Source organism: Prionailurus viverrinus, chromosome E3, assembly GCF_022837055.1.
Source record: "Prionailurus viverrinus isolate Anna chromosome E3, UM_Priviv_1.0, whole genome shotgun sequence".
Classification (NCBI taxonomy): Eukaryota; Metazoa; Chordata; class Mammalia; order Carnivora; family Felidae; genus Prionailurus; species Prionailurus viverrinus.
Window position 1 is genome coordinate 20,046,985 of NC_062576.1, and position 23,683 is coordinate 20,070,667.

Sequence of the window (23,683 nt, forward strand, 5' to 3'; positions counted from 1 at the left end):
AAAGACACTACCAAAAAAAAGAAAATGACAGGCCAATGTCTCTGATGAACACAGATGCAAAAATCCTCAACAAAATATTAGCAAACTGAATCCAACAATACCTTAAAGAAATCATTCAGCACGATCAAATGGGATTTATTCCTGGGATGCAAGGGTGGTTCAATACTCACAAATCAATCAACATGATACACTGCATCAACAAAAGGAAGGATCAAAACCATATGGTCATTTCAATAGATGCAGAAAAAGCATTTGACAAAGTACAATATTCATTCAAGATAAAAACTGTCAACAAAGTAGGTTTAGAGGAAACATAACTCAACATAATAAAGGCCATATATGAAAAATTCACAGCTAACATCATCCTCTAAAACCTGAGAGCTTTTCCCCTAAGGTCAGGAACAAGACAGGGATGTCCATTCTCACCACTTTTATTCAACATAGTACTTTGAAGTCCTAGCCTAAGCAATCAGATAAGAAAAAGAAATAAAAGGCATCCAAACGGGTAAGGAAGAAATAAAACTTTCACTATTTGCAGATGACATGATACTATATAGAGAAAACCCTAAAGATTGCGCTAAAAATTTACTAGCACTGATACATGAATGCAGTAAAGTCACAGGATACAAAATCAATACACACAAATATGTTGCATTTCTATACACTAACAATGAAGTAGCAAAAAGAGAAATTAATAACCCCAATTACAATTGTACAAAAAATTAAAAAATACCTAGGAATAAAATTAACCGAGGGAGTGAAAGGCCTGTACTCTGAAAACTATAAAACACTGATGAAAGAATTTGAAGATGACACAAACAAATGGAAAGATATTCCATGCTCACAGATTGGAAGAACAAGTATTGTTAAAATGTCCATACCACTCAAAGCAATCTACAGACTTAATGCAAAACCCATCAAAATACCAACAGCATTCTTCACAGAACTAGAACAAATCATCTGAAAATTTGTAGGGAACCACAAAAGACCCTAAATAGCCAAAGCAGTCTTGAAAAAAAACAAAACTGGAGGTATCACATTCCCAGATTTCAAGATATACTACAAAGCAGTAGTAATTAAAACAATATGGTACTGGCACAAAACAGACACATAGATCGATGGATCAGAATAGAAAACCTAGAAATAAACCCACAATGTTATGGTCAATTAAACTTTGACAAAGTGGGCAAGAATATCTAATGGAAAAAAGACAATCTCTTCAACAAATGGTGTTGGGGAAACATAACAGCAACACGCAAAAGAATGGAACTGGACCTCTTTCTTACACCACACACAAAAATAAACTCAAAATGGATGTGAGACCTGAAACCATAAAAATCCTAGAAGAGAGTACAGGCAGCAATGTCTTTCTGTTATATGTCTATAACCACTTCTTTCTAAATATGTCTCCCGAGGCAAGAGAAACAAAAGCAAAAATAAACTATTGGGACTTCGTCAAAACAAAAACCTTCTGCATAGCAGAGGAAACCATCAACAAAACTTAAGACACAATGTATTGAATTGGAAAAGATATGTCTGCAAATGACATATCCAATAAAGGGGCAGTATCCAAAAATGTAAAGAACTGATACAACTCAACACCAAAAAGAAAGAAAGAAAGAAAGAAAGAAAGAAAGAAAGAAGAAAGAAACCCAATACAAAATGGGCAGAGGACATGAACAGACACTTCTCCAAAGAAGACATCCAGATGGCCAACAGACACATGAAAAGATGCTCAACATCACTCATCAGGGAAATGCAGATCAAAACCACAATGAGAGATTGCCTCATACCTGGCAGAATGGCTGATATCAAAAACACAAGAAACCACAAATATTGTTGAGGATGTGGAGAAATGGGAAGTCTGCTGCACTGCTGGTGGGCATGCAAACTGGTACGGCCACTGTGGAAGACAGTATGGAGTTTCCTCAAAAGAGTAAAAATTGAATTACCATATGATCCAGTAATCCCACTATTGGGTATTTACCCAAAGAATATGAAAACGCTAATTTACTAATTTGAAAAGATATAGGCACCTCTATGTTTATTGCAGCATTATTTACAATGGCCAAATTATGGAAGCAGCCCAAGTATCCACTGATAGATGAATGGATACACAAGAGTGTGTGAGTGTGTGTGTGTGCGCGTGTGTGTGTGTGTGTGTGTGTGTACACGTCTACACAATGGAATATTACTCATCCATAAAAAAGAATGAAATCTTGGGGCGCCTGGGTGGCTCGGTCGGTTAAGCGACCGGCTTCGGCTCAGGTCATGATCTCGCGGTCTGTGGGTTCGAGCCCCACGTCGGGCTCCGTGCTGACAGCTCGGAGCCTGGAGCTGGCATCGGATTCTGTGTCTCCCTCTCTCTCTGACCCTCCCCCGTTCATGTTCTGTCTCTCTCTGTCTCAAAAATAAACATTAAAAAAAAATTAAAAAAAAAAAGAATGAAATCTTCCCATTTGCAACAATACGGGTGGATTCAGAGGATAGAATGCTAAGTGAAATCAGTCAGGTAGAGAAAGTCCAATACCACGTGATTTTACTCATATGTGGAATTAAAACAAAACAAAACAAATGAACAAAGCAAAAAGAGACAAACCAGAAAACGGACTCGTAACTATAGAGAACAAACTGATGGTCACCAGAGGGGAGATGGGTGAAATAGGAGAAGGGTACATGTATGCACCTGAAACTAACATAACGCTGCCTGTTAACTACACTGGAATTAAAACAGAACACCCAACAAGACACATCGATGAGCTAAACCTGGCCCCCGCAGTCAGGGATCCAGGACCTCCCCGCTGGCCATACCTACTTCTTTAAAAAAAATTTTAATGTTTATTTATTTTTGAGACAGAGAGACAGAGTGTGAGCGGGAGAGGGACAGAGAGAGACGGAGACACAGAATCCGAAGCAGCCTCCAGGTTCTGAACTGTCAGCACAGAGCCCGACATGGGGCTCGAACCCACGAACTGCAAGACCGTGACCTGAGCCGAAGTGGGACACTTAACCTGCTGAGCCACCCAGGTCCCCCTGGCCACACCTATTTCTATTCATCACTGTATTTCTACCCTTATCTTGAATTCCAGCATAATTTTTTCAAGTCATAACTAGTAAATCCTCTCTTACATGCCCCTATTTTCTCCGGGTTGCTTTTTTTTTTTTCCTTTTCCAGTTTGAAACATACTTTGAACGTGACCAAAGTGAGAAAAACAAAATGTGAAGGGTTCATATTCATTTTCTTAATACAATTATGTATTGATACAGTAACACAAAGTTAATTTTCTATCTAAAATTCATCTCTTTCATCAAAAACCTAAATAAAATAATTGTCTATGAAAATATGTCTAAAATACATTAAGACTTTCCTGTCTTCTTTAAAAGAGTGTGTTGAACATCACTTGGTCTTTTCTTGATACTAATGGTCAAAATTCTGGATAGAAATTGATCTATAATAGAGAAGATGCTGTCAGGAGCTATTACGGTTTTGTATCTTTCATTTGTTATTTTAAGTAACATCCTCTGTCACCAGAAGTATAGGATATGGTTTTGAAGACAAGGGCAGAGCCCCTCTCGTCCTTTTCTGGCTTTTGTGAACCTCCTGGATTTTTGTTGTTGTTTTATTTTGTTTTTTACTTTATAGTTATCCTAATTTTGTATGATGGAGATGAGATTCTAACTTTGAATTTTAAAGCTCCTTTTTTGGGGGGTTGGCGGGGGACGCCTGGGTGGCTCAGTCCGTTAAGCAACTGGCTCTTGGTTTCAGCTCGGGTCATATTTTCATGGTTCATGAGTTCAAGCCCCACGCTGGGCTCCACGCTAACACCACAGAGCCTGCTTGAGATTCTCTCTCTCCTTCGCTGCTGCTCGTATGCTCTGGGTCTCTCTCTCTCTCAAAATAAAATAAATAAACTTAAAGACTTTTAAACGTTTTTTTATAGTCCCCAGTTCCAACTCACAAAGTGCAAATTATCTCCAAAACTTTCCTTCTGTACGAGGTAAACTGAAATCTTCAGTCCTTCCGATTCACAATCACTGGGAATTCTTTTGTTAAAAACTACGCTATCTCCTATATACAACTTCTGTATCTTAAAAATTAGCTCTAAAATATGCATTTCAAATATTCTACACGATTCTTACAGAATCAAAAATTGAGATCCACAGCTGTCTTTTCCCTAAAACTGGGGTTCTCAAACATGGCAAAATGTTTGCAAAATGTGGGCTACTTCAAACAAACAAACAAACAAACAAACATGCCTGAGCCCAAGCCCAGGATCAAAATCTGAACCTCTGGAAGATAGAACCTGTGCATTTGTGTTTATTTTATTTAGTTGTTAGCTTTTTACTTTTCATGTTGTGCTTATTGTAGATTTCTTATGCTGTTTGTAAGAAATAACAGAGAGAGAGAGATCCTATGTACCCTTCAGTCAGTTTCCCCCATGGTAGCATCTTGCATAATTAAAGCACAAAAGCACAATCAGGAAATTGACATCAATATAATCCTACAGAGTTTTTAAAACTAGGTCTCCTTAAAAGGAAACTTTTCTCTTTTTTTCTTTGCTGATGCTTAGCTCTACTGAAGCGGCATATCCCCCTCCTTAATGTGCTAGCTTTAAAAAAACAAACAAACAAACAACTTTTTATTTTGAAAAAAAAAGGTAAAACCCACAGAAAATATATCTGAATACTATAATGGGAAGGGTATAATGAATACCCACATACCCTCCACCTACATTCATTGGTTCTTCACCAATTCTGGGCAGACCTGAGAACTGGAGCCTTCTCATACATAAACAGAACAGAGAGAATTATCAAATTCAGGAAATTTAACATCCATACAATATTATCTAATACAATGTAGTTCATTTTCAAATTCGTTAATTTCCCAAAACCATCCTTAAATTTAGGGCAATTAGCACCCCAACAGCCCCCTGCCACCCCCCCCCCCAACAAGGATCTCATGTGGCGTAACTGTGGTATGCTGTTAGCCTCTTTTTTGTTTTTTTTTTAATGTTTATTTATTTCTGAGACAGAGAGAGACACAGCATGAGTGGGGGAGGGGCAGAGAGAGAGGGAGACACAGAATCAGAAGCAGGCTCCAGGCTCTGAGGTGTCCGCACAGAGCCCGACGCGGGGCTCGAACTCACAAACCGTGAGATCGTGACCTGAGCCGAAGTCGGCCACTCAGCCGACTGAGCCACCCAGGCACCCCTGCTGGTAGACTCTTTTATCTGGAATAACCTTTCTCACTTATGCCATTGGTAGTTTTGAAGCCTCCACGTGAGCTGTTTTGTAGACAGTCCCTCAATCTGGCTTTGTTTGGGTGTTTCCTCATTGGGTTTCATTTTTGAAAAGCATTGTTCATCAACGTTCCCAGCTATGGGTTCACTGAGGAGATAGACATTCGGCAAAGGACAGGTCTTCTCGATCATAAGCACAACTGACAGATGGCCACCTCTCAGCACCTTGCTTCCAGGCTGAACATCAATGATATTTACAAGACTGTGCCCCTACAGAGAGCTGGGCACTTTGGGGAGCAAAAGCAGGCCAGCGCCAGTTCCCAGCCTAGGATTGTTAATTGCAAGGAATAAGGAGTCACGGGGTTGAGGCTTCCAGTCTGGGTTTCTCTGAGGGCTGGGTGAACAACATCCTTTCTCCCGTCCTCAGTTTCTCCAAACTACAAAATGAGGACGAAAGTACCTAGCAGTTAACTCACAGGGTTAATGCAGTGATGGATGTTCCACACTCAGCACGGTGCTTAGCACTTAGTAAATGTTCATTTAATGTGAGCTTCTACCCACATGAAAAACTAGATCATTAAGTCAAATCTCACATGTATTGTTTTAAACCTAACGGGGGGGCTAGAGGTTTTCTGTTAAAGCCAAATCCTGTTGTGATTTTCCTATCCTACAGCCCAGCTGCTTGGCTATGGCAAAGACCCCTGGCCCTTCATGGGGTTATGAGGCTGAACTCCATCTTACCATTACATCCTGAATAGTTAAGAGGATCCTTTCTTTGTCTGCACTGCTGGCAGGGTCTGGTAATCCATGTGCATTCAGAAGGGAGAAATTAAAGTCACAGGGCGTGGTGCCGGTAGGAGACTTGGTACCCTAGGGGCAAGCAGAGAGAATGGGCGTGGTAAAAGCAATTCATGTCCCTGAAGATGCGCTGGGTCCCTCGTTCTCTCTGTTGGTCTCCATGCCTCCCATCTGCCTCCTCACCGTCCATCATTCTCGGCTCTCTCTCCCAAAGCTGAGCTGGTCAAACTCATCCCTGCCTTACCCACACCGCTGTAGACACACAGTTAGTAAAGAGACCAGGATCCAAACTCAGGGCACCAACAACCTAGACACTGGGCTCAGTGAGTACCGAGATACGGCCTCCACATCTTGCTGAATAAAGAAAGTGGGATATCAAATAGTGTGGATGGTAGATAATCCCATGTATGTGAAAACAGCTATAAAAAGTAAAGGAAAAAATGGTTCTCACTTGAAAGTTATTTAAATGGTAATCCAAAACAGAAGTACCCAAGCAACGGGATGGGCTTAAAGACAATCTTTCATTTTTTAAGCCTCACCGTTGAAATTAATCAATGGCAAACTGGAGGGATTTGCTACAGGGCCCTCCCTGCTGGGAACCGGGTGGGATTCCCACGGGGGATGCCTGGCCAGTGACGGCACCCTCTAATCTCCACGATTCCCACAGGTGAGCCGTCATGGGCCTCGGCAGAGTCCACACGTGGTGGACCTACTGGGGGCACACAGGCTGTGAACAGGTCTTCAGTTGTTTGTATGTGTCAGCAAGTAACAATGACTTTAAAACATCGAATTGTAATCGTGGGCAAATACCCAGTTCATCCCACACCAGGGTCCACACAATGGAGGCATTCCAGAAGATGATGGGGCGGCCAAGTCTTCCCATCACCCATCGTGCTCGCAGGAAAAATCAAATAACTAAACTCAGGAATTACCACCACTCACTGGGGATGGGCCAGGACTGGAACATTCCAGATAAACCATCTCCTCTTGGATGTAATTAATACGTTACGTATGTAATGAATGTAAGAAACTTTTATTCTGGATGGATACACCCATCTATGACCTCTGGGGCAGTGGGATTATGAAAAGACTTTTATTTTCTTTGTATCGGTTGAATTTTATTTTTTTAACTTTTATTTTTTATTTTAGACGGGGGGGGGGGGGGGGGCGGGGGGAAGAGGGGTAGAGGGAGAGAAAGAGAGAATCCCAAGCAGGCTCCAGGCTCAGTGCGGAGCCCAAAGCAGAGCTCGATCCCACAACGATGGGATCGCGACCTGAGCCGAAATCAAAGAGTCAGCCGCTCAACAGACTCAGCCACCCAGACGCCCCGATACATTGTTTATTGTCTGTTTTATCTTCGGTGTGTACAACGGTACCTGGGATCTGTCGCGGGGACCAGGCACCTGCAGTGCACACACCTGTCTAAGGGGACGGCCGCTCCTCAGCTCCGACCGCTGCTGTCACGTAAGGATGTGGCTCCCAAACGTTCGGATTTCTCAAGAGAAGCTCCAAATTCCCATTTTGACATGGACTCTCCTGATTCTTAAATGTCAGCTAGTAATTCTTTTGAAAACACCGTGCAAGTCAATGGGCTGAGGCCAACGGAGCATGTCTGCGGCATGTGGGTCTGTGAACTCGGAGCCCGCAAGAAATTGAAGATCACCAAGGGTATGATTGAAGGCAAACAGGCTGGTATGTTTCAACAGTGAAGGTCAGACGAAAAGTACACATGCGGACGCGGATTTCCTTTTGCTCCGCCTCGGAGCTGCGCTTGCAAACAGCGTGAGGTGGCTGAATATATTTAGCCACACGCTTTTCTTCTTCTTTTTTTTTTTTTTCCTCTCTAGTTCAGACCGCATCTCTTAAGGCTTCTGCCTCGGCCGAAAACGCGTGTTACCATTTCACTCTTTCGCTTCGCAGGAAAATAACTCCGAGGGGAAATTGACTGTGAAGCCTTACAGAGTGCCCCCTCAAGATGGGGAGAAAAAGGAAAGAAGGAAATACAGTCAAGCGCTCACAGTGGAGACAAGGCAGGGCGGGCAGGGCAGGGCCATGCTGCTTCAGAGCGTGTGTGCACCCAGGAATGCTAATGGAGCTTATAGCTCGTGAGGGGCGGGCTGCCTTGTGCTGCAGGCAGCCTGGGGGCTTGCAAAGGAAGGAATATGTGTTCACTTAACAGAGGTACCAGAGGAGAAGAGGGAACTACCCCACTTTTTGCGCCGAAGGCATGCACACACTCCGTGCGGGGCGGGGGCGTGGCCGGGACTGGACCGGGCTGAGCTTGGCTACAGACCAGCCTCCCAAGCTAAGAGAAACTGATGGCTGTTGGCAGAGGCACGTGCTCAGACCCTGAGCCGGGCGCCGTTCTGTTGTTCCAAAAGCAAGTGTGTACGTGTGTGAGCGCGTGTGCTGTGTTTGTGGTATGGGAGGTGGGTGTTAAAGGCAGCAAAGCCCACGCTACAGTGTTGCCTACCGTCAAATCCCTTTAACAGGGACTGGGTAGGAAACAAGGGCACTGGGTTAAGTCCATAAAAACAGCGCCACCCCCCCCCCCCCCCACCGGCCCCCTCCAGGAAGACAGAATTTCCAATTTACTTTTAGACTTTTGCAGCTGGGATGTGAAACAAAGCAACCCTTTGCTCTTTACCGGTCCTTCTTTTATGAGCAAAGAAGGATCTACAAACAGGCAAACACAACACAAGAATGTTTCCTGGACAATATTCCCACTTTTATGACTGCTTTGCAGTTCTTAAAGGCAGGGTTTGGTACGGGAGCGGCGTTCAAAAGCAAGATTTGGGGGGGCACCTGGGTAGTTCAGTCACTTAAGCTTCCGACTTCGGCTCAGGTCGTGATCTCGCGGTTCGTGAGTTCGAGCCCTGCGTCCGGCTCTGTGCTGACAGCTCGGAGCCAGGAGCCTGCTTCGGATTCTGTGTCTCCCTGTCTCTCTGCCCCTCTCCTGCTTATGCTCTCTCTCTCTCACACACACAAATAAATAAACATTAAAAACAATGTTGTTTTTTTTAAAAAAGCAAGATTTTGTTCTTTTAGGGAGGCTATTGAATCTGCAGCCTGCACTCACAGCGGAACAAAGGCCCGGTGGATGGGACGGGGGATGGCCCGGGGGCCTCTGTCCTGTGGCGTCCCGATAATTTTGCTTCTATATAGACATGGCGAAGATCTATGCACTCATTCTATATATAAAAGCGATGCCCTCAGAATAAAATCCAGCTATCTGGACTCGCCCCTCACAGCCCCCTCCACTCCCCTGCCCGGGGCTCATCGTGCCCTGCCTGGTCTGCCCCACACTCCCACCTTGCTCATGCTGTGCCTGAGCCTCGTGTCGTCTGTGCTTGCTGTTCCCTCTGCCTGCGATGTTTTTCCCACCAGGTTTCAGCTGAAGCGTCACACCTGAAGGCGGCCTTCCCGCCCTCCCTGCCGTGTCTGAAGCTGCCCTCTCTCCCACACTGTTCCACCTTCCTCTGTTTTCTTCGCAGAACACGACCATATCTGCAATTATTGCTTTATTTATCTCTTGGTCTATTCTTTTCTTTTTTTTTCAATTTTATTTTTTATTTCTTAAAATTTACATCTAAGTTAGCGAGCATAGAGTGCGACAATGATTTCAGGAGTAGACTCCTTAGTGCCCCTTCCCGATTTAGCCCATCCCCCCTCCCGCAACCCCTCCAGTAACCCTCGGTTTGTTCTCCATATTGAAGAGTCTCTTATGTTTTGTCCTCCTCCCTGTTTTTATATTATTTTGGCTTCCCTTCCCTTATGTTCATCTGTTTTGTCTCTTCAAGTCCTCATATGAGTGAAGTCATAGGATTTTTGTCTTCCTCTAATTTCACTTAGCATAATACCCTCCAGTTCCATCCACATAGTTGCAAATGGCAAGATTTCATTCTTTTTGATTGCCGAGTAATACTCCATTGTATATATACACCACATCTTCTTTATCCATTCATCCACCGATGGACATTTGGGCTCTTTCTATCCTTTGGCTACTGTCGATCGTGCTGCTATAAACATGGGGGTGCTTGTGTCCCTTGGAAACAGCACACCTGTATCCCGTGGAGAAATGCCTCGTAGTGCCATGGCTGGGTCGTAGGGTAGTTCTAGTTTTAGTTTTTCGAGGAACCTCCATACTGTTCTCCAGAGTGGCTGTGCCAGCTTGCGTTCCCATCTCGGTCTCTTCTTTATTGTCTACCCCCCACCCCCACCCCCACCCCCACCCCGGAATATAAGTTGCTTGAGAATAGGGCCCCCGTGCCTTTTGTTTGTTTCTGTGTCTCTGGTGCCAGGGACAGAGCCTGATGCTCCGAAGTGGGTGCCCAACCAACGCTTGCTGAATAGAAGCCCAGCGCGTACTGTCGGAGGTCCCTGGATTTCACAGGTGACACGGCGGTTTGAGGAGGGGACTGAAACGCCCCACTGCCTGCCTCATCAGCGGCTGCGCGGCTGTGGACTCTTGAGCTACAGTTCTGTGGGGCTTCTGGGCATTTCCGTGTGTGGCTTCTGCTGCCCCAGGGGGTGGGGTGATACTCAAAATCTTTAACAGCAGGTGCATACATACAGTTGTGGCCAGGCTGAGTATCAGCTCTGCCCGCCTCCCCTCCCCTCCTTGCCCCACACTCCGCCCCAGCCTCTTGGACCCCGGCAAGTGTCACTTCCTCCAGGAAGCCTTCCCGGATACCCTCTCTCCTGGGCCCACCACGCCTTGCCCCACCCCTCAGCAAGCTCTTGCGGTGGAGGGACTGTAGCCTGTTGCCTCTTTGGGGTCGGACGCCAGCCCTTCTGACACCTGGACACCGTGTGCCTGGCGGAACATCCAGCATGTGGCCTGGCCTGGGTGCTGCTCGTCACGGCGTGGGAAAGGGAGGACAAGAGTGAAGGAACTTAGGGACAGAAGGAGGGAAGGAATAAACAGCTGTCACAAAGTGCCCCCAGAGCCGCTACAGCACAAGCTGAGGCCAGTCCTACCTGTGGACGGTCCCCGGAAGCGTCCTTGGCCTTGACGGTCACATCCCCACGCGGCTCAAAATCTTCAGAAGGGTCCAGAGGCGGCTCGATGTGCAGCCGCGGGCCAGCTTCCGTCCTGATCTGCACAGATTTCTATACAGAAAAAGTCAGATTGCTTCAGACGTGATGGGAGGAGCATCTGGATTCCCCCGAGGGGTGAGCACGTTAGCGGCTGATGGCGAGGCGGTAGGTCTGCATGGGTCACGCCACCTCTGCTCAGAAGCCCTGACTGGAGGGCCGCCTGGGTGGCCCGGTCGGTTAAGAATCGGACTTCGGCTCAGGTCATGATCTCGCGGTTCGTGAGTTCGAGCCCCGCGTCGGGATCTATCCGGTCAGCACAGAGCCCCCCTCAGATCCTCTCTTCCCCTCTCTCTCTGCCCCTCCCCTGCTTATGCACGCGTGCACCCTCTCTCAAAAGTAAATAAAATAAAATTTAAAAAAAGTCTTTACTGGTTCCTATTGCACGAAGGGTGTTCAGTACCATTTTTCACCAACTTTGTAGCTTGAACTACCTTCTCGGTAGAATTTCAGTGGCTGTTACACTCCCCCCCCAAATTGGCTTTGTGATCAAATAAGTTTAGGAGACCCTGGGTTTTCCTCGGGACTTCTGAGGGCTGGGGCCAGGGTGGCACAAGGGAGGCACCCAGGGAGCAACATTTAAGAAGGGGCTCCCTCTTAACAAAAATAATATAAAAACAGGGAGGGGGACAAAACAGAAGAGACTCATAAATATGGAGAACAAACTGAGGGTTGCTGGAGGGGTTGTGGGAGGGGGGGACGGGCTGAACGGGTAAGGGGCACTAAGGAATCTACTCCTGAAATCATTGTTGCACTGCATGCTAACTAATTTGGATGTAAATTTTAAAAAACAAAAAATAAAATTAAAAAAAAAAAAAGAAGAAGAAGGGGTTCCCTCTTGGGTGCCCTGCACGTGCACGAATCCAAGAGTGAGGGCCTCCTTAAACTTCCCGCTCCGGGCCTCACTCGAGTGAGGCCTGGCTACTAAAAGGAGGGACAGGTCGGCCAAGCCATGCATACTGGGTTCGTTACCCCGCTGCGGGACAGAGATTTGTTTTATTTTTTCTTAAGTTTATTTATTTTTTTTGAGAGAGATAGAGAGTGAGCAGGGGAGGGGCAGAGAGAGAGAGGGAGAAAGAGAGAATCCCAAGCAGGCTGCACACTGTCAGCACAGAGCCCGGTGTGGGGTTTGAACTCATGAGCTGTGAGAGCATGACCTGGGTCGAAACCAAGAGTCTGACGCTTAACCGACTGAGCCACCCAGGCGCCTGGGGACAGTGATTCATGCCTTTCCCCTCATGCCCTGGGTGAGAAGCCTCCACCCCTGTGAGACTCGGCTTCCCCACCAGCCTAGTGAACTTGATGATGAAGAAAATGATGCCGGAGCCTTACTGCCCTGTGGGACTCTCACTGGGTAGGACCGAACACCTTTCTCACCCACGGTCACGCCGCCCCACCCCGCCCACCCCCGTGAGCGCGTTCACATTATGCGTCACGACACTGAATGCACACTGAGCGCCCCTCCAAGTCCTTCGCGTGCCTTTGCTCGTTCGGTCCTCACAGCAACCCCAGGGGGAAACCGAGGCACAAGGCCACAAGCCCCTTGCCCAAGGTCGCCCAGTGAGGAAGCCGCAGAGCCTCGATCTGAACCCCAGCAGCACAGCTCCAGAGGCCTTGCTCCAAACCAGGGATGGGTCCGTGTTTCCTGTACAGACTAAGGATTTTAGGTCCTGCCAATCATATGGTCTCTGTCACCAGAATTCAGTTGTCCCATTGTAGCTGGAAAGCAGCCACAGATAAAGCCTGAACGAATGGGCATGCCTGCGTCCCCAAAAGACTTTATTTATAAGAACAGGCTGTGGCCAGATTTGGCCCGAGAGCTGTAGTTTGCTGAGGGACCCCAGTACTAACCACCACACTATAATGCCCCCCAAAAGGCACGTGAAGGATAAATGTGCCCGGCCTGGGCTACAGGATGGAGGGAAATGAAGGAACTTCCTGAGAACACCTAACACTCAGAAAAGTAGGCAGGGGCTTGGCTATAGATCATGCGAGAAAAAGATCTTGGAAAGCAAGTTTTAAAAAGAAGAGAGAGAGAAAGAGGCTGAAAAAGGCAGATAGGGGGCCCCTGTTGGGGAACAGGGAGGACGCAGAGGTGGCGAAGGAAGGTGCTTTGGGACACTTTTCCTTCCATAGGCGATCCTGTCACTTAGCGATGCCCCCCAGGCTCCGACACCAAGTGTGAGCTCGCTGCCTCCCAGGCTGCGTCAGCTTGCTCTCGGAGCATTTCTTAGCGTCAGCAGACCTACGGAGGGTAAGCAGGATCCAGGCCAGGAGACACCTGGGAGCGTTCCTGCCTGGGGCCAGGATAAACCCGAAAGGGGTTTGAAGTTCATCTCCAAGATGGATTTTCTACCACAGACGCTGGGGAGGCCGGGCTCCTCCCCACTCCTCAGGATACACTCAATAACACCCAAATGCTGAAATGGAGACGGAGAGAGAGAGAGGAGGGAGAAGGGGAAGGGGCTGGGAGGGAGGAGCACTAGGCATATGGGGCACACAGCCTGGCCCCTCTACAGGCTTCTGTTCCTTTATCTAGAAAGGGAGGACTCAGACGAGGACCTTACTCGTGGAAGGTCCAGGCACCAGCAGTATTGGCTTCTCCTGGGGATTTGTGAGAAATGCAGAATTTCAAGCCCCATCCCAGAGCTGCGAATCGGAATCTGCATTTTCACAAGAGCCCAGGTGGCTCGCATGCACACGCCAGTCTGAGCAGCGTGAGGTCTGTGAAGTCTTGCGGCGGGTGCTTCCGTCTGTGCTGCACGTGCGCCCCTGTCTTCTGGCAAAGGCACCCTGATTTTCTTTTGGGAGATCCTCCCCCTCCCCACCCCCAATCCAAGTGTTCATGTGGAACTGAGTCCACGGGGGGCTGGAGCATAGGACAGGCCCGGGCGATCTGAGCATTAGATCCTGCTGGCCCAGAGCGACCAGGTGACAGAATGCACGGTGGAGGCTGACGGTGGTCACCTTGGTGCCACACAGAGCAGCATAGGGAAAAGCAGAGTTGAGAGATGGAGAATGGGCCGTGCAACACTGTCTGAGCACCTGGATCCAGCCATACCTGAACTGGGATTTCCCGCTGCCAAGTAAGAGAGCTGGCATTAATGCAGTTTTGCTGCTCTGATCTGAAGTATAAATATGAGAAAGAGCTCCAGCATTCAAGGAGGAGAGCCCCGGTATGCCTCTGTCCTCTGCAGCCTTCCCATCCTCCCTTTTCCCAGAAGCGCCCCTCTCCCTTCCCAGGAGCTTGTCCCAACTGCTCGCCTGGCCGAGAGGTCGGGAGATGGGTTTGCAGTAGGCATTAAGGCACTTAACCAGCAAGCCCTTACTGAACACGGACTGCATACAAGGTTCTGGAAGCATGTCGAGAGAGGAAAAAAAAAAAAAAAAAAAAAAATGTAACGACCCGTGCCCTGGTCTCAAGGAGTTCACACAGAACGTGCAACAGAAGAACGTGTTTCTGAAGCAACGCGTAACAAAATTAATGTGGTCCCGGAAGAGTTTTAAATGCCGAGTGGGTGCCGGAGGGGAATAAATAGTCTCCCATCTGGCCTGCTCTCCCACCACAGCCCCGGGGCTGTACCTCCGCCACCACTGGAGGAGAAGGGGAGCTGCCTCACCCACATCAAGACGCCCACCTCCCAAAAAGCGCCCGAGGCTGGAGGGTTCCAACCCAGCCCCCGGGCAGCGCCCGCTCCCCGCCGCCCACCTTCACGTGCTGGTGAGCATGATGCCCGAGCGCCTGGCTGGCTCCCCATCTGGCACGTTGCGTTACCTGGGGTGGGTGTTTGTAAGTGGCTGCTTTCTCCTGCCTCCTGGCAGCGCCCAGACCCGGGTGGACCCTGGTGGTATCAGCCACGCATCGGGACGAGATTTTAAAGCCCTGACACCCGAACACCCATGTTCCAGTTTGCCCGCCCAAGGGCAGATCTTGCCCTCAGCCACACGCAACCCAAGGCCATGCTCAGAGTTATCTGTGTGTATCTGCCGCCCCCTTAGCAAAGCATTCTAAGAGATGCGCGTGCAAGCAGCTGTCAATGCGAAAGATAGACGGAGGCTAGGGGTTGCCCTGTATGGTTGTTCAGGTTGTGTGGTATGCAAACGGCTCCCTCTAGAGGTAGGAGAGCTCCGAAGATACTGACAGGCAGGTTTGGGGTGGGGAGGAAATATACCCTATTTGATATGTTCTTCCCGGATTTTCCTGATCTCTTACAAATAACAGCGCTCGACACTCTGACAGTGTGTGTCGTGCAAGGTCGCCGTAAAAGCCGATGCTTTATGGGCTGTTTCATTTATTGTCCTCTCTGCAGGGGTTTTCAAAACTCAGACACAGGAAAACAAAGGAAAGGGCTTCACGTTTTGACTCGTGAGCTTTCCTGGAGGTGTCTGCAGCTGCCTAGCCCACAACAGGAACCCGGATATGACAGTGGAGTGAGAGCAAAGCCTTTGCTTTAAAGTGCAATGAACTTGCTTTCTGGGCCTTGAAGGAAAGCCCACCCCCACCGTAAATTGCTGAAAGGCCAATCCCTTCACTACCAATTTAATGCTAAGAGCCCATGACGTTCATCAAATCTGACAGCATTTTGGTAAACGACAGCTCTGTTGATTAGGCCGCTGTCCACCCAAGTATTACAAGGCTGAGGAAGCCATAAATCTTAATCCGCTGATAGCAGGAGAAAGATCTGAGGCTGAGACGTGGTGGAGGATAAAGACTGGTGCCAACAGGAGCCCATTGATCACCTCCAGGCCGGTCCACGGGGCAGGTGGCAGCTCAGTCCCGGGACGAGTTTTACAGGTGCAGCCGGTCAGGCTCCAGGCCAGCGTTTGGATGAGCCGGTGACCTTCCGGCGCAGGGATCCTTGAGCCCGTGCGCCTGGGGGAGCCCCTTCCAGCGGGGGCATCTCGACCCCAAAGTGCTTCCTAGTTGCGGGGGGCAAGCCCCTAAGAAGGGAGGTTATTCTACAGGAAGACACGAAGGCCTGGTCACCGGGAAGGGGCCGTGTGACCCAAAGGAATTTCAGGCAACACTCAGAACAAGTGGCTGGATGCAAGCTGGAGAGTGCAGAGGGCCACAGGGAGGAGGCAGAGTGCTGGCCAGGGGGAGACTGTGGCCGCCGTGTCCCCTGCTGACCGGCTGTGGTCTGAGATGACACACCGAGTGCCTGTGTGCCCCCACCATCCCTCCTGCTGGGCACAGCCATACGGGAGAAACCCCAGGACTGGGACAGGGCTGTAGTGCCTCTCCTGACGGGGTGGCTTTTGAGGACTGGCCACCACTGGCCACCGGGGGATTCTGATTCCCTCACCGCCACCCACCTCTGGCTGCCTCCAAGGATGGTGAGGCCCACCCAAAGGGGTGAGGGAAAGACTGCCTTCCTCTCTATCCTTCGCACCCGAAAATCCGTCCCCGTGTACTTCCTACCATGGAGAAACTTTCTACTTAACCCCACTTCTTGGGGCCAAAGGAAACCCGACCAGTGCCTCTTCCTGGTGCAGTCGGTACATTGGGGCTACTTACTGTCCTGGACAAGAAGCTAGGGGACCCAGGCCCCACTCAGGGAACAGCTCTGGGGCGGGCAGGCTTTGTGTCATCCGACCCGGCCCACCTCCGCTCACACCCTCTCAAGGCGGGAGTGGGCATCTGGTCCAGGCTGACCAACTGAGGCATTGTCCTGGACAATTTCAACAAAGACTGGCCGGGAGAAGACACGAAGGGGTGGGTCGAGGAAGCTGAGGTGACCAGGGGACTCTGGGAGCTAGGGAAGGTGCGAGGTGGAGGCTGGGGGATGAAGAGCCGAAAGCTGGAGAGACAAAGGCCTGCTTCAAAGCCTCCTGCCTGGTCCTCCTACAGCCACCTGGCCCCACGGGCATCCTTCGGCATGCGGTCACGGCTCGGACCCCAGCGCCTGTCCGTGTCCACAGTGGAGCAGGTGCTCGGTAGAGGTCACCGAATGAACAACGGACTGAATAAACGAAGGAACACCCTGGAGCGAAGCCCTGAGGTCTCCAGGCAGAGCCGCCCTCGGCACCTGCCCCCCACGGACGACAGTGATGTCTGTGACCGTCTACCGCCTGCTTCCTCTGTGCCGGGCGCTGCTGGCCACGTTGCACAGACACCGGCTCACCCGGTCCTCATGAACTACCCTACCAGGCAGGTGCCAGTCTTAACCCCAGTTGCAGATGAGGAAACGGGCACAGAGAGGTTGAGCAGCTTATCCAGGGCCACACAGCTAGGAGGAGGTGGAGCCCAGGCTTTGACGTACGGCCGCGGGGCTCCTGAGTCGGTACGCTTAAACACCTCCTTGGATTTGTCCGTCCCCTGCCGCCTGGTGCTCCTACCCGAAGCTGAAGGACCCCCTGTGACACACACCCCGCCCGCACTCCCCCCGGGCGGCCTGGGAGGCTTGCACGCAAAGCTCAGAGACCTCACACCGCCAGCTCCGGGCACACAGCTAGGAAGTAGGTTGACCCCAAAGCCCATTCCCGTCTCTCCAGGGGACGCAGGTTCAAACGCCCCAGGGAGCCAGGCTGGAAATGGAAAGGCAGGAAGCCCCCCCACCCCCCCCACCCCGTGTGAGAGCAGCAGTGGCCACAGCACAAGGCCACCACAGCTGCCACTGGGCCTCAGCTCTGGGGCGCTAAGGGGAGTGGTGAGGACTGTGGCAAACAGAAGCACTTTGCCCAGCCTTATGGTGTGGGGGGGGGGGGGGGGTAGGGGGCAACCGCTACTCTTCTCTGCTAAAGGCTGCCTTGTGGAGAGGGGAGGCCAGCGTGAGGGCCAGATCTTTCCATTTTCCCAGGGAAGTAGGAATCTAGCTTTTTAAAAATAAAGAAGAACTTTCTGAATTTAAATGTTAGCAAGTGACTAAGTCTTTTTTAAACTGTGTGAGTCCAAAAAACACCCTCCGGGGGACAAGTTCAGCCCACAGGCCTCAAGCTGCGCGCTCCCAAGTCCAGCAGGCCATATGCCTGGAACAGTCACCACGTCTGTCTTGCAGGCTGGGCGGTCCCCAGGCCTTTATAGCCGAGGGGGGGACTCCTGGGGCAGGACCAGAGCCTTACCTGATTTTTTTTTTTTGTTTCGAACCCCGGAGCCCCACACAGTGCCCGGCCCGTGGTAATACATCTTTTTAAATGAAAGGATGATTTGTCTCGAGACATGGCTTCTACCCCTCTCACGACTTCCGCACGTTCTCTGGTTTGTCCATCTGGGAGGAGTGGTCCCCAAGGCACGGTAGTGGTGGGGGTGGGCTGACCCCCAGGACGCATTCCACTTCCCTCCTAGGGTGGCTTTACGTTCAGGAGAGGCCGGAAAGTCAGCCCGTGTTTCCCAGATACCCTTTCCGTGGGGGTTCTGGATGCGAGCTGGGTGCAGCCGATCCGATGACTTCATACAAGGCAGGGGAAGCGGAAATGAGGTGGAAACAAGGGGACACAGGCCGGCTGATGCTGTGCTAACCACAGTGCCGAGGTGAGGGGTTTTGCAAGTGTCCCAGCCTGGCCGGACAGGCTACGGGCATCGTTGCTCTAGCAGGCGCGGCATCATTCGAGGCCATCGGTTGTGGTGGGAGCCACCTGGTTCCCGAATGACAGCTCAGGTGACCCAGCCCCGATGCGGATCCCCCACCTTCCCCACTGGGCCCTAGGGAGCAGTTCTCCTGGCAGGCTGTGTGAGAAGGCCCCGCTCGGAACCCTTCCTCTTGCACACAGAGACCTTGTGAGCACCGGGCTCCCTGTATTCCATCCATCACTGATTAAAACGGCCTGAATGGTCTCTACTGTTAGGCAGTGACTGACCCCTGACTGATACGGTGCAGGAGGACAATTACAGCCTTCTCGGCATCGGGAAGCTAGGAAATTAGCCATGATTAGGCCCTGTGAAGTGTGGGACCACAGGGAGAGGCTGGGGAGGGATGCTAATTAATCTTAGGCCAAGTCTTTTAAATTGCACAGGCTCTGGGGCCGGCCATTAAGTCACAGTCTAAGATGCAAATATGGCTCCTGATAATAGAAGACACTCAGAACAACCAGAAGGAGGGTCTGAAGTGGGAAGTGGAGACAGGCCTCCTTAATGAGAAATTAACATTCATTGCTGGGGACAAAAGGAGGCCTCCAGGCTGCGTGCCCCGGAGGCCTTGCTCAGCAAGCCCCGGCAGGAACACCCAGCCACATTTAATCACAGACCCACAAAGGCAGGGGAGACCAGTGGGTTTGGGGGTCACGGGTCCAGTGTTCCAACGTCAGCCTACCCTCCTCCCTTAGCGGCTGCGTGACCCTGAGCAGGTCACCTCACTTCTCTGGGCCTCAGTTTCACCAATGGCATGATGAGGACAGTTACAGACCTACAGGGTTATCGCACAGATGGGCCAGCAAAGCTTATGGAAGTATTTACTATAGACCCACACATACAGCCCTGTGCAGAAGGTTCTAAGGGCAGTACACAGGATTGAAAAGGATTACATACCATTGCTTAAGCCACACCTCAGACCAGGTGAGTCAGAATCCCTGGGGGGGGGGGGGGGGGGCTCCCCGGGTGGTGTGAACGTGCAGCGGGGGTTGAGAAGCACTGATCTCAGGCAAGCAGCCAGATAAGGACCACGTGGGCAAGAACACCACGCTTGGAGCAAAGGTCTGGGCTGGAGTCTTGATTCTGGTTGACCTTAGAAGAAAGCTCACTTAGCTTTTCTGACCATTCAAGTCTGTGGCTCCCTTAGAAGAGGAAGAACATTGGAACTTTACCCTGCAGGTCTGCCGCGAGGACAAAGGAGAGGAGTCACGCGGGAGCACGGCTCGTACCTGGTTGGCACTCAAGAACGCCAGCTGCTGGCGTCAGCACCATCAACAAGCAGCCCTAAGTGGCATCTCAGGTCTGTGGGGCAGGGGCTTTGCCTTGTTACCCACTGCATCCCTGGCATCAAAGACTATGCCCGGCACATAGTAGGTGCTCAATAAAAGACAGCTGTATGAACGAGTCATCACGAAGGGGGCTGAGAGTGTGCACGTGATCCTCCTGCGTAGGGCTGGGGTGACCCCATCCGGAAGGGAGGATCACGCCACAGAGAGAGGGCTGGGAGGTCCCCAGTCTCCTCCACTCCCCAGGGGCCAGGACTGCATGCAAAGAGGCCACCTGCAGGGTGCCCGGCCAGCCCCACCGCTGCCCACGGGGATTCTGAAAGGTTCTGTCACAGTAACCCTGCTCCTTCTTCTAAAACAAGAGCTGGGGCCATGTGTCTTGATTCTCCCCCCCAGGGTTTCCTGACCTGGTGCCATCCTCGGCGCTGAACTTTGGAAGGGGCTGTCCGCGAGTTGCGTCTTAAAGCTTCTTCCACTTCTCGAAACAGGGTTCTTCGCCCGTAATCTGCACCAGACAGGAGGGAAGGAGATTTGGTGAGGCGCCCGTGACAAGCTCACACCCAAGGCAGATTCATGACTTACATCTAAAACGCACATCAGGTGCCCAAAGTCCCGTCTGTGGAGCGGGCCACTGTAGTCCCATTGGTAGCCGCAGGGCGTTAGGAAACAAGCCAAATGCTCAGCGAAAAGGGCAAGGGTAGTAAGTCACAGCTGAATCAGGCAGGTCTATATACCAAAGGAAAAATCTCCGACATACGGAAGCAGGGCACACACAGTGGGCACAATCGGCCAGCGTTTGTGTCAAAGAGGAGGGGGAGATATATCTGTTGAATGAGTAAAGATACTACTGCTGTGGCCCAAGTAGAAAGACAACGTTACCTGCACCTCCCTGAAACCCGGACCAGGAGAGGCCTGCACCTGCCAACTAGCAGCAGGCTGGCCAGAATCCTCGTCTGTGAAACCGTGAAACCTAGAAGAATCATTCCATTCCCCTTGTTGCCCTGGGGGCCAGGAAGCTCATTCTAAACTCTAAGCTGAACTGCAGGGGCTCTCCTAGGGGAAGGTTTGGGGACATGACTTTCGCCTTTTATCTCCTCGTTTTGACTTTCACTGTCTATTTTACTGTTGTTTTGGCTTTTGCCGCCTATTAATGGCTTGGGAAATCTACCGTACCTGTAAGGCAATGAATTTTAGAACAATACAGATCAAGACTATTGTGTGATGGACATTTTACATTTCTTATGTCAGTTAGTCTTCCTGGCAAGCCCGCAAGGTGGACGTGATTGTTCCCATTTTATAGAAGAGGAAACTGAGGGTCAGAGAGGACCCAACTGCCAGAGGTTTCAAAGCCAGAGAGTGGCAGAACAGAGTTCAAATCCAGCCCTGCCTCATTCCAAATGCTCCTCCTGTAACTCAGTAGCACACCGGCTTTTCAGATAAAGCCGCCCGACGTGGAGGGCACGCTGGCGCCCCGGGGATGCCATTGTACCGCCAGGTCATTTTTATTGGTGCCTGTTTTGGGCCAGCCCCTCGGTGGGGTGCTCGTATTGCCCCCCTCAGCTTTCAGGACAGGACACATGAAATCTGTTGAAAGTACATGGAGCATGGATTTACTAAATTCAGAAATGAACGGTGGGAATCAAATATCACACAGGGGTTAGGTACTGAGGTGAAGACAGATCCAGTGAAAATCGGGTATCATTTCAATTATCCTAGACATTTCCTTCAATTACTGGCACTATGAAACATAAAAGCCAGGAATTTACCGCCCTGGCCACCTTCGCCCTGGGGTAATGGAGGCCAAGATGACCCTTTAAAAGGAATAAAAAAGGGTTTCTCTCTCTTTCTCACTCTCCTGCTCTCTTTCTGGCCAAGCGGCCATAGTTAGTGTGTATGTAGGTTAACCAGTTATTTGCTGGGAAGTTCACGTGCATCGGATGTGGGTCCGCGGTGCCGAACGAGCTAGCGCGTTGCAGGGGCCGGACGGGCCAGTGCTCACCGTGCGTCCCCTCGGCGTGTGAGGCGCTTCTGGTGAAGTCGGAGTGGACAGCTTTCCGGGGTGAGGTCTTCAGCTCAGAGTTGGCCCCGTTGACGTAGACGGAGAAGCCTTGTTCCAAATGCTCCAGTCTCAGCTGCATGGGGTCCTTGGATCTCAAGTGCTTTAGTATCCTGGAAGAGAAACGATCATTCGTTCCTCGTTCTAGGCGCCTGGGCCGCCCACCCCCGACGCGGCGGGGAGAGAACTACCACTCTAATGGGCAAAGCATCTTGAATCGGGAGGCCGGGTGGCGGGTGCCCAGCTGTTCATCGACAAACAGCCTGGAAGAGGCCCATTACGCACACGGAGAAGCAGCAAGGGGGAGACTGTTTCGGGCCCGGCAGGGGTGTTTCTGCTTTCGTTCTGAGGCTCAAGCGCAGGTTAGCGGCGACGAAGGCACACGTCGCCCTCGCCCCGCAGTGGCTGAGACAGAAAGCAGGTGTGTGTGTGCATTGCCTCCACACAGCCTGGGTTTCCTGGGAGACCCCAACCTCATGCATCTCCACGTTGTGTGGATAGTGGCAACTTCTCCAGCGTGCAACAAAACATGCTGGGTCTCAGGTCGTCAGCCTTTGCGAGAGATTTCCTAGAATATCTACGAAGCAGGAAGCATCCCGCGTCAGACCAGGCAGACTGACTCCTTTTGCTTCAGGAAACAAATGCGTTCTCAGACGCTCACCCCCCTGGTATCCCCAGTGTCATCATCTTATATTCCGATGCAGTGAAAGAACATATCAATGTAGGCTTTAATTCAAGATTAGTGATAGGATTATCACACCCTCTGGCTGAAAGGGTCTCGGCGTGAACATGGCTGGCCTCTAGTTCAAGTTTTCTTGAAAGCCTTGGGCCTTTCCCAACTATACTGTAGTGCCATAAAGAGCGTGCGGCAACTTCGTCAGCGCCCCCCCCCCCCCCCCCCCGTCCCCGTCCCCTGCCCCTGGAGCCGCTCCCGGCTCCAAACCCCAGGGCCTCCACAAACGTCTCTGCGCCCTCCCGCGTCAACCGGATTTATTTCCGCACAGGAAGCGACGCGATCAAACCACACGGCAACAAGTGTGCATCCCCTTTGTGATTAAATAAGTTCCTACCAAACGAGCGAAATGTAAATGTTTTTAAAATATAGAAATAGCAATCACCTGGAGGGTGCGTACTAGGTGCCAAACTCTGTTCTAAATGCAGTGCGTATACGGGATCTGATGGTCGTCATTGGCGGTAGTTTTGCTGCGTAAAGTCACCGCAAACACTGAGTTGGTGACTAAAGAAACTTTGTCTCTAGGGCAAAACACGGAATTTGGTTCCCGCGAGCCTCCGTCACAGCATTTTCATCGACCGATCAGTACATAACCTTGCTGTACGTGAGTTTCGGTTTAAAGGCACCTTATTTAACGCGTAGTTGATGCGCTGACATCGAACTCACGGCCGACAGCAGTGTTCTAACTCAGGCCTGACGGAAGCTCGTCCAATGCGTGTTATTTTCTCCTTAAGAGACATCATAGCCTTCTCGCGCTTGGGCACACGACACGGCACTTTAACAACAGGCCCGGGGGCCAGTGTAAAACAGCAAAATCACCAACAAAAAGCATGAAAATGTGGAAAACGGGGCACTGAGTATACTGCGAAAAAGACGCTTTGTCTTGGGGGGAAAGGGTTGGAACAA

The 23,683-nt window shown here is 50.5% G+C and overlaps 1 protein-coding gene across 7 annotated transcripts in view; it reads right to left on the reverse strand.

The window, feature by feature from the left end:
• Positions 1-23,683, reverse strand: part of KATNIP (katanin interacting protein) — a 195,695-nt gene that overhangs the window by 113,059 nt on the left and 58,953 nt on the right. For all 7 annotated transcript variants that reach the window (XR_007147896.1, XM_047839284.1, XM_047839283.1 and 4 more), the window contains 4 exons: positions 21,988-22,157; positions 20,396-20,493; positions 11,019-11,150; positions 5,982-6,110 (listed from right to left, as the gene is read on the reverse strand). Coding sequence is in view for 6 of the 7 variants with exons in the window: in XM_047839284.1 (XP_047695240.1) it covers positions 5,982-6,110; positions 11,019-11,150; positions 20,396-20,493; positions 21,988-22,157 (529 nt within the window). In the remaining variant the exon portion in view is untranslated. The remainder of the gene's footprint in view (positions 1-5,981; positions 6,111-11,018; positions 11,151-20,395; positions 20,494-21,987; positions 22,158-23,683) is intronic.